Below are 13,096 nucleotides of genomic sequence, written 5' to 3' on the forward strand. Positions count from 1 at the left end.
AGACAGAGTCTCACTCTGTCACCAGGCTGGAGTACAGTGGCACAATCTCAGCTCACTGCAACCTTCGCCTCCTGGGTTCAAGCGATTCTCCTGCCTCAGCCTCCCGAGTATCTGGGACTACAGGTGCACACCACCACATCCAGCTAATCTTCGTATTTTTAGTAGAGACGGGGTTTCACCATGTTGGTCAGGATAGTCTTGATCTCTTGACCTGGTGATCTGCCCGCCTCGGCCTCCCAAAGTAATGTTCCTACTTTATGAAGGTTTTGTGAAGATTAAATGAGAAAAATGTATTTAAAATGTTAAACAGTATTGCTGCACACAGTAAGCATTCCAAAACAGAAGCTACTTTAAATTCCTTTCAACTTGTTCATTAATGTTCATTCTAAATACAAAATACTTCCCATAACCACCACATTGGAGTAGGTGGGATTAAATGTCTCCTATCACTGGTGGATTTTATTGTTGTCATTGTTTTTATTTTATGAAATGTATACAGTTTAAAAAGGCAAATAAAGTTCAAAAAAATTGTAAAACAAAAAAACAACAATCTCCTTTACCAACAGGGACAACCCATCCACAAACCACTTCCAAGAGGCGGCCACACAGGAGTCTTCTGATTCTTCTAGCATCTAGAGCCATTTTTCTAAATAATAGGCTTATGTTGCGATTGCTTATCAATTTAAGACATTATTTATTGACTTCCAATTATATCACCATTCCCACTTTCCCTCTCTTTTCTTAAAACTTAGATAATTTTTCTTAATCAATACTTAGTTCTTACATCATTTTATTATCTACTTTCTCTCACTGACATGCCAAGTAGTAGTCAAATTACAATTTCTTTATAATTAAACTTTTATTTTAAGGTAACTGTAAATTCGCCTCTTATTATAAGAATGATACAGGGAGATCCATCGCTCCCTTTACCCTACTGCCCCCAGCAGTGACATCTTGCAGAACTATAGCACATCACACCAGGACACTGACGTAAACACAGCCAGAGCACCCATCACTGTGAGGACCCCTCCTGTTGCCCTTTATAGGCTCACCTACTTCTCTCCAACCCTAGCAAACCCTAATCTGTTCTCCACCTCAGCAACTGTGTCATTTCAAGGATGTCACAGACAGGAACATACGGTGTGAAAGCTTTCAGAATGGCTTTTTTCACTGAGCATAATTCTCTAGAGGCCCATCCAGGTTGCTGTGTAGTTTGTTCCTTTGTGGTTGCTTTAAGACAGGGTCTCACTGTCATCCAGACTGGAGCACAGTGGCGTGATCACGGCTCACTGCAGCCTCCACTTCCTGGGCTCAAGCAATTATCCAGCCTCAGTCTCCCCAGTAGGTGGGACTAAAGGCAGGTCCCACCATGCCCAGCCCTTCGTATTACTGAATAGTCTTTCATGGCATGGATGCACCTCATTTTGTTTAACCATTTATCCACCAAAGGACATGGAGTTGTTTCTAGTTTTGGGCTACTATGAATACAACTGTTTTGAATATTAATATGCAGGTTTTCATGTGAAGATAAATTTTCATTTCCCTGGGATAAATGCCTAGGAGTGCAATTGCCAAGTTATTGGTAGTTGCATGTGGAGATTTAAAGAAACTGCCAGACTGTTTTCTAGAGTGGCGGTACCATTTTACATCCCTACCAGCAATGAATGAGGGGTCCAGTTCCTCCACATCATCTCCAGCATCTTGTTTTCTACTTTTTTTAAATTTAAGACATTCTGTTAGGTGTGTACTGGCAGCTCATTATGGTTTTAATGTGCATTTTCCTGATGGCTAATGATTTGAGCATATTTTCATATGCTTACTGCCATCTGTATATCCTCTTCAGTGAAGTATCTCCTCCTGTCTTTTGCTTATGTCTTAATTGGATTCTTTGTATTACTGTTGAAGTTTTGAGAGTTCTTTATATACTGTAGATACCAACCCTCTGTCAGATATGTGGTTTAAAAATATGTCCTCTCAGTCTGTAGCGTATCTTTTGTCTTTTATAGAGCAAAAGTTTTAAATTTTGATGAAGTCCACTTTATGTTTTTTCTTTTATGAATTATGCTTTAGGTATCAAGTCTCAAAACTCTTTGTGTAGCCCTGCATCCTGAAGATTTTCTATGCTTTTTCCTAGAAGTTGTATTTTATATTTAAGTCTATGATCCATTTTGAGTTAATTTTTGTATTTAAGTTGTGAAATTTAGGGCAAGATTCAATTTTTGCCTACAAATGTCCAACTGCTCCAGCACCATTTGTTAAAAGACTATCCTTTCTCCACTGAATTGTTTGTGAACCTCTGTCAAGAATCAGCTGGGCATATATGTGTGGATCTGTTTTTCATGACTTTGCTCCCCTGATCTCTGTGTCAGTCCCTCTGCAGGTACCGCACTGTCTTGATTGTGATAGCAGTATGATCTATCTTGAAATCAGGCAGGCTGACTCCTCTCATTTTCTTCTTTTCAAAATTATTTTAGCTATTCTACTTATTTTGCCTCTCCACTTAAAGAATAGCCTGAAATTTAAGATCGTGCCACTGCACTTTAAGAATAGTTTTGTTTATATCTACAAAAAGTTCTTGCTGAAATTTTGGTAGGAATTGTAAAATTCACTTTTAATAGTTACAAGCTATTCAAATTATTTCATATTGGATGGCTTGTAGTAGTAGTTTGTGCTTTTCAAGGAGTTGACCCATTTATATCAACTTAGGGATAACTAACATACTAACTAGGTTGAAACTTCAATCCGTGAATACAGTATGTCTCTCGATTTATTCAGACCTTTGATTTCTTTAATCAGTGTTGTATAGTTTTCAGCGTACAAATCTTATTCATGTTTTGTAAGATTTATATCCGTGTTTCATTTTTTAAGTGATTGTAAATGGTATTGATTTAATTTTGATATCCACATATTCATTGTTCGTACACGTATCTTGTTTGTCTGAGTTTTTTTTGTTTGTTTGTTTTTGAGGTAGAGTCTCGCTCTGTCGCCCAGGCTGGAGTGCAGTGGCGCGATCTCGGCTCACTGAAAGATCCGCCTCCTGGGTTCACACCATTCTCCTGCCTCAGCTTCCCAAGTAGCTGGGACTATAGGCGCCCACCACCAAGCCCCGCTAATTTTTTGTATTTTTAGTAGAGACGGGGTTTCACCGTGTTAGCCAGGATGGTCTCGATCTCCTGACCTTGTGATCCACCTGCCTCGGCCTGCCAAAGTGCTGGGATTACAGGCGTGAGCCACTGTGCCCGGCCCTGTTTGTCTGAGTTTTTAATCAAGAATGGGTGCTAAATTTTGTCAAATAAACTTTCTGCCATTGACTGATATAATCACGTGATTTTTCTTCTTTAGCTTGTTAATATGATGGATTACATTTTCTTTTTTTTTTTAAGCTGTGATTTTTCTTTTATTTCTGCAAATATATGGTATTATTAAGCAATTCATCTAACTTCTCATTTATGGAAATCAATACAAGTTTCAAGGTGACTCAAGTTCCCACGCACAATAGGACGGCCTGAATGGAAACCAGGTACTGATTTTTCAACTGAACCTGCACAAACCACTCTAAAGAAATTGCTCTATCAGCTATCACTTCTAGTTGCACCTAGCAGCTAGAACAATACTACAGCAAGTGTTCAACAAACATTTGTTGAATAAGTTAATGTCAGATAGAAAAGGCTAGACATATGTAAAGGTATCTGACAAGATACAAATATTGATACAGCAAGAACATACAGACAGGCCACAAATAATTTTACCAATTTCGAATTATACTTTTAGAACAGCACTATCCAAACTAGTTTTGTAAAACCAAGAGGTTTTTCTAGTTATCTTAGGGATCGGTTACAGTTTAGTTATGAAATCTTCAAAACAAAATTTTAATAACTTTTGAATTAAAAATCAAATTATATAGGGTATACTTAAGAGATCTAAGGAAGGAAGGAAAATAAGAATCACTATAACAATCACAAAGTATTATGGTTCTAAGAAAATTTGGAAATAATTACATTTTCCATAGTAATTTGCCATATGAGGCCACTAATGTCTCTTCCCTACCCTCTAGAAAATGATAATTCTCTCCATAAACCAGTAGAAAATGTATGGAGGTTCTGTGATGTAGTCTAATTCTACTGAACATAAAAAGACAGCCCAGTCAAATTGGGCTAAATCTTGAGGACCACAAGTATATTTTATGCTGTAGGGAAGTCAAGAGTCAAGATGGGGAACTCACACAATTGGGTTTTCCCTCCTTTGAATCTCATCCTGGAGATGCCTCAAAAGCAAGTGGGCTATCGATGGAACTCAGAATGTAATATAAAAACTATAGCTGGCCCAGGCATGGTAGCTTATGCCTGTAATCCCAGTACCTTGGGAAGCCGAGGCAGGAGGATCACAAGGTCAAGAGATCGAGACCACCCTGACCAACACGGTGAAACCCCGTCTCTACTAAAAATATAAAAAAATTAGCTGGGTGTGGTGGGCCTCTGCAGTCCCAGCCAGTCAGGAGGCTGAAGCAGGAGAATGGTGTGAACATGGGAGGTGGAGCTTGCAGTCAGCGGAGCCTGTGCCACTGCACTCCGGCGACAGAGCGAGACTCCATCCCAAAACAAAACAAAACAAAACAAAAAAACTATAGCTGATACTCTGGAAGGAATGGAAAAAATAAAGAGAGATCTGTGGAATACAGACCTAAAGCACTGGAAACGCAAGATCACAAACTAAACAACTAATTAAACAAGAATTTACAATAATCCTAATAAATATTCTCAAGGGCATGTAGGAGGGCACTGGAAACAAAGAGGGACCAGGAGTTATAAAAAAGGACCAATCAGATATAGTAGAAACAAACAGTTTAATTCAGGGTTGAATGAATACAGTTGATGAATGAATTCATAAGATGGAGAGTGGTTTGAAACATTCCCAGAAGGCATTGGGAAGAGTAAAGAACAGGAAAAATGAGAGAAGGGCATGAAAAATAAAATAAATAAAATAAATATCAGTATGTATTAATGGGAGCCCTAGAAGGAAAGAAAAAAATAAAGTTAAATATTTGAAGAGGCCGGGCGCGGTGGCTCAAGCCCTGTAATCCCAGCACTTTGGGGAGGCCGAGAAACCGGGCGGGATCACAAGGTCAGGAGATCCGGAACCATCCTGGCTAACACTGGAAACCCGTCCCTACCTAAAAAAATACAAAAAACCTAGCCCGGGCGGATGGTGGGGGCGGGCGCCTGTAGTCCCCAGCTTACCTCGGAGGCTGAGGCCAGGAGAATTGGCGGGACCCCGGGGCGGAGGCTTGCAAGGTGAGCTGAAGATCTTGGCCCACTGCAACTCCCAGCCCCAGCGACAGAGGTGAAGACTCCGTCTCAAAAAAAAAAAAAAAAAAAAAAAAAAAATATTTGAAGAACTGTTTAATTAAAATTTCTCCACAATTTTTTTTTGGGGGGGATGGAGTCTTGCCCCATCATCCAGGCTAGAGTGCACTGGTGCAATCCCAGCTCACTGCAACCTCTGCCTCCTTGGGTTCAAGTGATTCTCCTGCCGATGGATTACATTTTCAAGTATTAAACCAGCCTTGCATCCTTAGAATAAACTCCACTTGTTCATGGTATATAATTCTTTTTTGTTGTTTATTCTCACAGCCACAGTAGGTATAATTCTTTTTCTATATTGCTGAATATGTTACCTAATATTTTCCTGAGGAATTTTATGTTTGTATTGGTGTCTGTTATTTCTTTTAATTTTGCACTGTTTTTTGTTTGGTTTTGATATCAGGGCAATACTGCCCTTACAAAACGAGTCAGAAAATATTCCCAGCCAAGTGCAGTGGTTCAGGCCTATATTCCCAGGACTTTGGGAGGCTGAGGTGGGAGGACTGCTTGAGTCTAGGAGTTCAAGACAGCCTGGTCAACACAGTGAGACTTCATCTCTACAAAATAAAAAATTGGCTGGGCATGGTGGCAGGCAGCTACTCAGGAGGCTGAGGTGGGAGGGCTGCTTGAGCTTGGAAGGTCGAGGCTGCAGTGAGCCAAGATGATGCCACTGCACTCTAAACTGGGCAACAGAGACAGACCCTATCCCAAAAAAAAAAAGAAGAAGAAGAGGAGAAAAGAGAAGAGGGGAGGGGGAGAGGTGAGAGGGGAGAAGAGAAGAGTTCCCTCCCTTTCTGTTTTTCTGGAAGAGTATGTAGAATTGACATTAATTCTTTAAATGTTTGATAGAATTCTCCAGTGAAACCATTTGGGTCTGAAGATTTTTTAAATGGGAGTTTTCAAATTAGATACTGAATTTCTTTAATAATTATAGGGGTATTCAAATGATCTATTTCATATTGGATGCCTGTGGGAGGAGTTTGTGCTTTTCAAGGAATTGGTCTATTTTTTGGCCCACTATTTGTGTGTGGAGTTGCTTGTGTTCTCTCATTATCCTTTTGATTCTCAGGGTCTCTCAGAACTTGAAGAATGTTGTGCCACTGGTCCTCACTATGTGTAACAAGAAATCTGCTGTCTTTCCATTTTTCCCTATGAGTAAAGTGTTTCTTTCTTGCCACTTTCAAGATTTTTTGTTGTTGTCTTTACTTTTCAGAAATTCTACTATGATGGACTTCAGTAGTGGATTTCTTCATCTTGTTTGGCATTTGCTCAGCTTTCTGAATCTTTTAAGTTTGTCTTTTGCCAAACATTTCAACCTGTAAGATCTTTGAAAAGCTTTTCAGCCCTTCCCTCTTTCTCCTCTCTTTTCAGGACTTCAACAATACAAATGTTAGAAAATTTAACCTAGACCCTCAGAAGGGAAGGGAATGGCACCTTTTTTTTTTTTTTTTTTTTTGAGATGAAGTCTCGTTCTGTTACCCAGGCTGGAGTGCAGTGGTGAGATCTCGGCTCACTGCAACCTCCACCTTCCGGAGTCAAGCAATAGTCCTGCCTCAGCCTCCTCAGATTATAGGCATGTGCCACCACAACCAGCTAATTTTTGTATTTTTAGGAGAGATGGGGTTTCAACACGTTGGTCAGGCTGGTCTTGAACTCCTGACCTCGTGATCCGTCCGCTTCGGCCTCCCAAAGTGCTGGGATTACAGGAATGGGCCACGGCTCTCGGCAACACCACCTTTTTACCACCAAGTAGGGGTCAAAGGTCGGATTCCCGACTTGACCTCCTGCATGGAGGGCTCCTTCCTCGTTACTGCTGGGTATGATAAGAGTTCTGGTTCCCCATGTGGCTTCCACTGATTCTTCCCACTGGTTGGGAGGAAAAGGAGGGCCTCATTACTGCCCCACCCAATGTGGTCTCCACTAACACTCCAGAACCACACAAGATTCCTTAGGGGTTTGTTACTGCCCAACAGGGATAAAAGTCCATGGTCCCTCCCTATTCAACTTTTTCTGGAGGAATAAGTGGCTCTCACTTAGCCTTTGCTAGCAGGCACAGAGGTAGGACCACAGTTCTTTCTGTCACGTTTGGTTGGCACTGAGCGGTTGTCTAAATATTTTCTGTCTTGTGCTAGGCTGCCCCTTTCCTGGTCTTTTGGTCAGAAGGAGCTGACTTTTGCAGGGGGTTCTGTCTGTACCCTGCTGGTGTTTCCTGGTTGCCAGCTTCTTCAGCTCATAGTCTGGGCTACATAAGGAAAAAAGACAACCTGAAGAAATAACTACTGGGTCGTTTTCTGGGTCCTGGGTGGTCTGCCTTCTCTCTACCTTTCAGAGTGTTCTTATGTTACTGTATCTAGAGTCCAAGAATTTTAGATTTTAAGTGCACTTAACTAGAAGAATAGGGAAAAGAATGTCTACTTCATCTTCCCAGAAAACTTCCAACCTTTTTCATGTTTAATGATTTATTATCAATTCCTCCACACCTCCATTTGCTTTGTTTTCTATGTACTATTCTATTTCTTCAACAACTTCTCAATATATTATTCTTCCCAAACATATAGTCTATACTTACTTATCCCAGAGCTTCTGTGGCCTGTTTCTTATTTTCCTGGGACTTTGCTTTCCTGTTATCCTGGGAATTATCTTTGTTCCTTTCCCTGGCAGACCCCTTGGGCCTATGAATCCATGTTTTCCTCTTCTTGGTTTGCCCTTGTGTTTTGTTTGATTTTGTTTTTGAAGACTGTGTCTCATGTTGTTGCCCAGGCTGGAGTGCAGTGGCGCCATCTTGGCTCACTGCAACCTCTGCCTCCCGGGTTCAAGCAATTCTCGTACCTCAGCCTCCCAAGTAGCTGGAATTACAGGCATGTGCCACCACACCCGGCTAATTTTTCTGGCATTTTAAATAGAGACAGGGTTTCGCCATGTTGGCCAGGCTGGTCTCAAACTCCTGGCCTCATCTGATCTGCCCCACCCTTGGCCTCCCAAAGTGCTGGGATTGCAAGCGTGAGCCACCGCGCCCGGCCTCCCCTTATGTTTTGATGCAGCACATCCTCCGGTAACTTCTAAGAACCAGCTTCTGTGAGCTGAGGTTTTAGAGACCTGTCTAGTCATCATGACAGGATCCTTTCAATGGGGGGAGTCATGTCCATCAGTCAATTCTTCAAAATAGTCTTCCTTTACTGTCTTAATAACTTCTTCTCACTCTTCCCTTCATTCTTTATTCCTGGGAGTCAGATGTTGAACTTCCTGAATTGATCATCTAATTTCATTTCTCTGTCTCATCTTTTGTTTATTAACCTTCTTTGTCTTTTGAATATTCTTTCTGGAACTTTTTTTTTACTTTTATCTTTCAACACCTCTATTGAATTTTTTAAAGATATATAAATAACATAGTTGTTTTGTTTGCTTTTTTTTTTTTTTTTTTGACACAGAGTCTTACTCTTTCACCCAAGCTGGAGCGCAGTGGTATGATCTTGGCTCACTGCAACCTCCACCTCCCAGGTTCCAGTGATTCTCCTGCCTCAGCCTCCCAAGTACCTGGTATTACAGGTGCCTGCCGCCACACCCAACTAATTTTTGTATTTTTAGTAGACATAGGATTGCTCCATGTTGGCCAGGCTGGTCTCGAACTCCTGACCTCAAGTGATCCGCACGCCTCGGCCTCCTAAAGTGCTGGGATTACAGGTGTGAGCCACTGCACCCGGCCTAATTAACATAGTTTTAATTCCAGAAGCTCTTCCTCTCACCTTTTATTTATTTAAAAGTAGAATCCTGTTGTCACTGTCAACAATATTTCCTCTTATCTTTCTGAAAATATATACTTTTAAATTTCTTCCCCTATTTTCTGCATTGTTGCTGTTTATTCATGTTTATTTTGTGTATCTGTCTTGAGTTCTGCCTTGAGGTTGAAAGTTGTCCTCAAATGTGTACTTATACTCAGCTGCCTATGTTTGAAATGAGGCTCCAAAAAGCTGACAGACGCCGGATGCCTGGCGGGAGTCCTGACTGTTGGGAGTTTATTCAGGCTGGTTGGGTGGATAACCCCAAGGGCCAGTATGGGCTGCTCAACTTCCCCAATGAGCACCCTTCCAAGAATTCCTTTGTTGGAAAGGCCTGGGTTGAAGGCATTCTAGAAGCTTGAAAGAGAAAGGAGTTGGGAATTCTCTCCATTCCACATACAGGCTTTGACTTGACTTCCTTATCTTCTGTGTTGGTCTCTCCCCAGCTGCCCCTGTATCAGGTTTCTGTATGTCCAAAGCCCCATCTTCCAGTGGGTGGGGGTGAGTTAATCATCTGGCTGGGCCAGGTGAGAGTGGAAATCCCTCCCATGGACATTTGCACTGCCCCATGCCCCTCCTGAGCCCCCTGGACTCCATATCCTCTGCAGGAACTAGGGTCTGGCTGCGTTAGCTCTAACTCAGTTATCTCACCCTCAGCAGTTTTCTTCTTCCAGGTTAATGGACCACCTCATCCACTGTTGTCTCCTTTCCTATTCCCTCTGACCTCATGGCTTTATACCTTTTTATTCATTTACTTTCATTTTAGGGGAGGGATTAAAAATCAACTTATGCACATCACATGGTTTATGCACAGTATTTTGGCCTCAGGCCTCTGAGACCCAATGATGAGCCTCAAACACATGGTCTGAATTCTAGGCAGTGACTGTTAGACCTGCAAGGTCATGGCCTTGACCAGGTAACTCTTTTCAACTGCAAACTACAGGAGATGTGAGTTTTCTCGCAGCTCTTGAACCCTCTTATGGTGGAGCAGCACATACTACCCACACAGCCAAGCCTTCGAGAGAAAGAAGGTGGCATTGCTACTACAGAAAAAAACAAACTGGGATTAGCAGGCAGAATCTGGGTTTTCGGTTATCCAATTATTAAATTTATCACCATGGACAAGACAATAGGTGGGATAATCAACTACTAAGGTGTTTGTGTGGCTGTGTCTTATAAACTCAAGAGCGTCTGGTGGATACAAGCATGACCGTCACTGTCGTTTGGCAGGCATATCCTGTGGCCCATGACGACTTACCTTTACCTCCTTCTCAATATAGTCGCTCAGCAGTCTGTCTGGCTCGACGCGCTCAGGCAATGACAACACCACAGTGTGCAGAGGGCGCCTCTCTGTCACCTTCTCATGGGCTTTCTTATCTCTACTCTTTTCACCTTTTAGGAATACTCGTTTAAATGGCGAGACAATTCCAGGCTGCAGGCAGAAATGGCAATGATTGGAGTTCATTATTTACAAATGCTTTGTGTTGTACCTATGGTTAACAAACAGAAGTAGCCAAACCTACTACCATGGTCCCCATGCAACAGGGATCAGGGATCACTGACTGCCAGACTGGTGAGAAAAGTATCAACAGCACACAAGCCTGAGGGACCCCAGCCAACAGGCAGGCCGGCAGGGTGCGGCTGGGCTGCCATGCAGCCTCTGGCATGGAGGGGCCCTGTTCTTCACCTGTTCGTACAACACATAGAAGGCAGGTAATCTTATCTGGCAAGACAATGACAGAAGAGGGAGATTCCCCACAGAAGATAAAACATAACATCATTCCAACTCTTTCCGGTTCAGCTGAGACACTTCATCTCTGAGAACTCCGGGAAGGCAGGTGGAAAGTGTGGTCGGTGCTGGCATCAACAAGTTAAGCATCTCAACAGCCAAGGCTGAGCACATTTATTAATGGCTTAATGGGGCACATGTTTTTTATGCAATTCCTTCCCCAATGGGGACCTCATGACTCCAAGTGGGGACACTGAGCGTGATGAGCTCCAATGCAGATCAACAAGGGAGAAACCAGGCTGGGCACGGTAGCTCATACCTGGATTCCCAGCACTTTGGGAGGCTGAGGTAGCCACATCACTTAAGGTCAGGAGTTCGAGACCAGCCTGGCCAACATGATGAATCCCTATCTCTACTAAAAATACAAAAATTAGCCAGGTATGGTGGCACATGTCTGTAATCCCAGCTACTCGGGTGGCTGAGACAGAAGAATTGCTTGAACCTGGGAGGGGAAGGTTGCAGTGAGCCGAGATGCCACTGCACTCCAGCCTGGGCAACAGAGCAAGATACTGTCTCAAAAAAAAAAAAAAAAAAAAAAAAAAAAGGTTGCGGGGGAGAAGCCCTGATCAGCAGCTGGCCAGCCCCTAACTTTGATGACTTCACACCCTATCCAGCATCTCATGAGGGTTCTGAAGGCTAATCCTGCAATCAATGTCAACTTAAAGAGTGAGAATGAGTGAGAGAGCAAGAGAGGATTACAGCCAAGCCTCACCTGTGCAACCCAGGAAAAGACCTGACACTTCCTTCACAGTAACTCCGTAAGAAAGCTTTTCATCACCACCTTTGACAATGGTGCCGAGTTTGGGGGCTGGGGGGAGAAGCAAACCCAAATTGTGCTGAGAGATCATGCTACAATCCCCATCTACAGTCACTCAAAGGAACATAAACCTGAGAAAACGAGACACTGATGTGCAGCCGCAGCAAGGAAACATCACACAGGCCTGCAAAAACCAGAGCCGTGACTAAGAGTGAGAACTTATTCCCCACTGTCTTCTCCATAACTCTCAACAGAGGAAATGCAGGAAGAGATGACAACACTCCTTCTGCAGGTGCCTCCAGGATGGGGTGACCCAGTGCACAGATGGCGGCCGAAACCCCCACAGTATTCCCAGCTCAGACCCCCCTTACCACCAAACACAGAAACAAACAAAAACATATATACAATAAATCACCAAACTTTCATTAAAAGTTCTCATTTCTGTCTCTCTCCAGCATATGGGAAATTCACCCATATGCTAAATCCAATATAAAATGGTATAGCAGAAGCTGTGGTCCTATAAGGACACCTCCTCAAAACCACCAATTTCACAGATGGACTATCACAGCCAAGTGGTTCAGTAACCACTCCTGATAAAGGCAGAAATCGGTCGTCCAGTGGCTCCCTAACGAGGTTGGGGTTGGACCCTGCCCTGTATGAGCCCCTCCCCACCACCACCATCACACTCAGCTCTCCAGAATTAGGGGGAAAAAATAAATAAGCAAACAAAGGCCACCCCAAAGAAAACAAATCCTCAAAAGCAAAACCCAACATTTTCCTGACCCTGCTGCCTCCTGATAGCCAAGGCTGAGCTTTCTGTTCCTCAGCTTCCTCCTTACCCTTCTTTATTTAACCCTTTCAGAGCTAGGTTTTTATTGCCTTCACCCACTAAAACAGATATGGAATCAGGAGGCTCTTTCAACAAAAACAAAAACAAAAAACACAATAAAGTCTTGCTTCCAGAGAAGTGCACTAATGCTGCCACCACACCTCTGTCACTCTGTCCCCTGTGTTTCCTGCATCTCATGTACCCTTTGCCAGCTCTCTTTCTTCTGCCAGTAAATACAGATATTCTTCAGGTCTTAGGCATGACCTCTGCTCCGGCATGCGTTGGGCTGCACCACTTACTAAGCAAACAGGTTGGATGAACTCTCACCATCTGCACAACAGGCTAACAATCCTTAGAGAAGTGCCACAATCAATACAATAATCTACATAAAGCTCTGAGCACATGTCTGATATGTTGTGAACAACATATAATATATGTTGTTCAAAATATACAGCAAACAACAAACAAACAAAATATACAGCAGTTAATTTTATGACTGTATTTACCTTGACAATAAGTTAAAATTCATCTCTTCCACTGCTGTCTATATATATATATATATATATATATATATATATATATATA

At 42.5% G+C, this 13,096-nt stretch overlaps 1 protein-coding gene across 9 annotated transcripts in view; it reads right to left on the reverse strand.

Moving 5' to 3' along the window:
- CCM2 (CCM2 scaffold protein) overlaps window positions 1-13,096 on the reverse strand; it is a 79,528-nt gene that overhangs the window by 28,465 nt on the left and 37,967 nt on the right. For 5 of the 9 annotated variants that reach the window (XM_017871651.1, XM_017871649.1, XM_017871645.1 and 2 more), the window contains exon 2: window positions 10,395-10,568. The exons of the other annotated variants lie outside the window; for them this stretch is intronic. In XM_017871651.1, the coding sequence (XP_017727140.1) occupies window positions 10,395-10,568 (174 nt within the window). The remainder of the gene's footprint in view (window positions 1-10,394; window positions 10,569-13,096) is intronic. 9 annotated transcript variants of the gene reach the window in all.

Source organism: Rhinopithecus bieti, unplaced genomic scaffold (genome assembly GCF_001698545.2).
Source record: "Rhinopithecus bieti isolate Rb0 unplaced genomic scaffold, ASM169854v2 scaffold_6908, whole genome shotgun sequence".
NCBI lineage: Eukaryota > Metazoa > Chordata > Mammalia > Primates > Cercopithecidae > Rhinopithecus > Rhinopithecus bieti.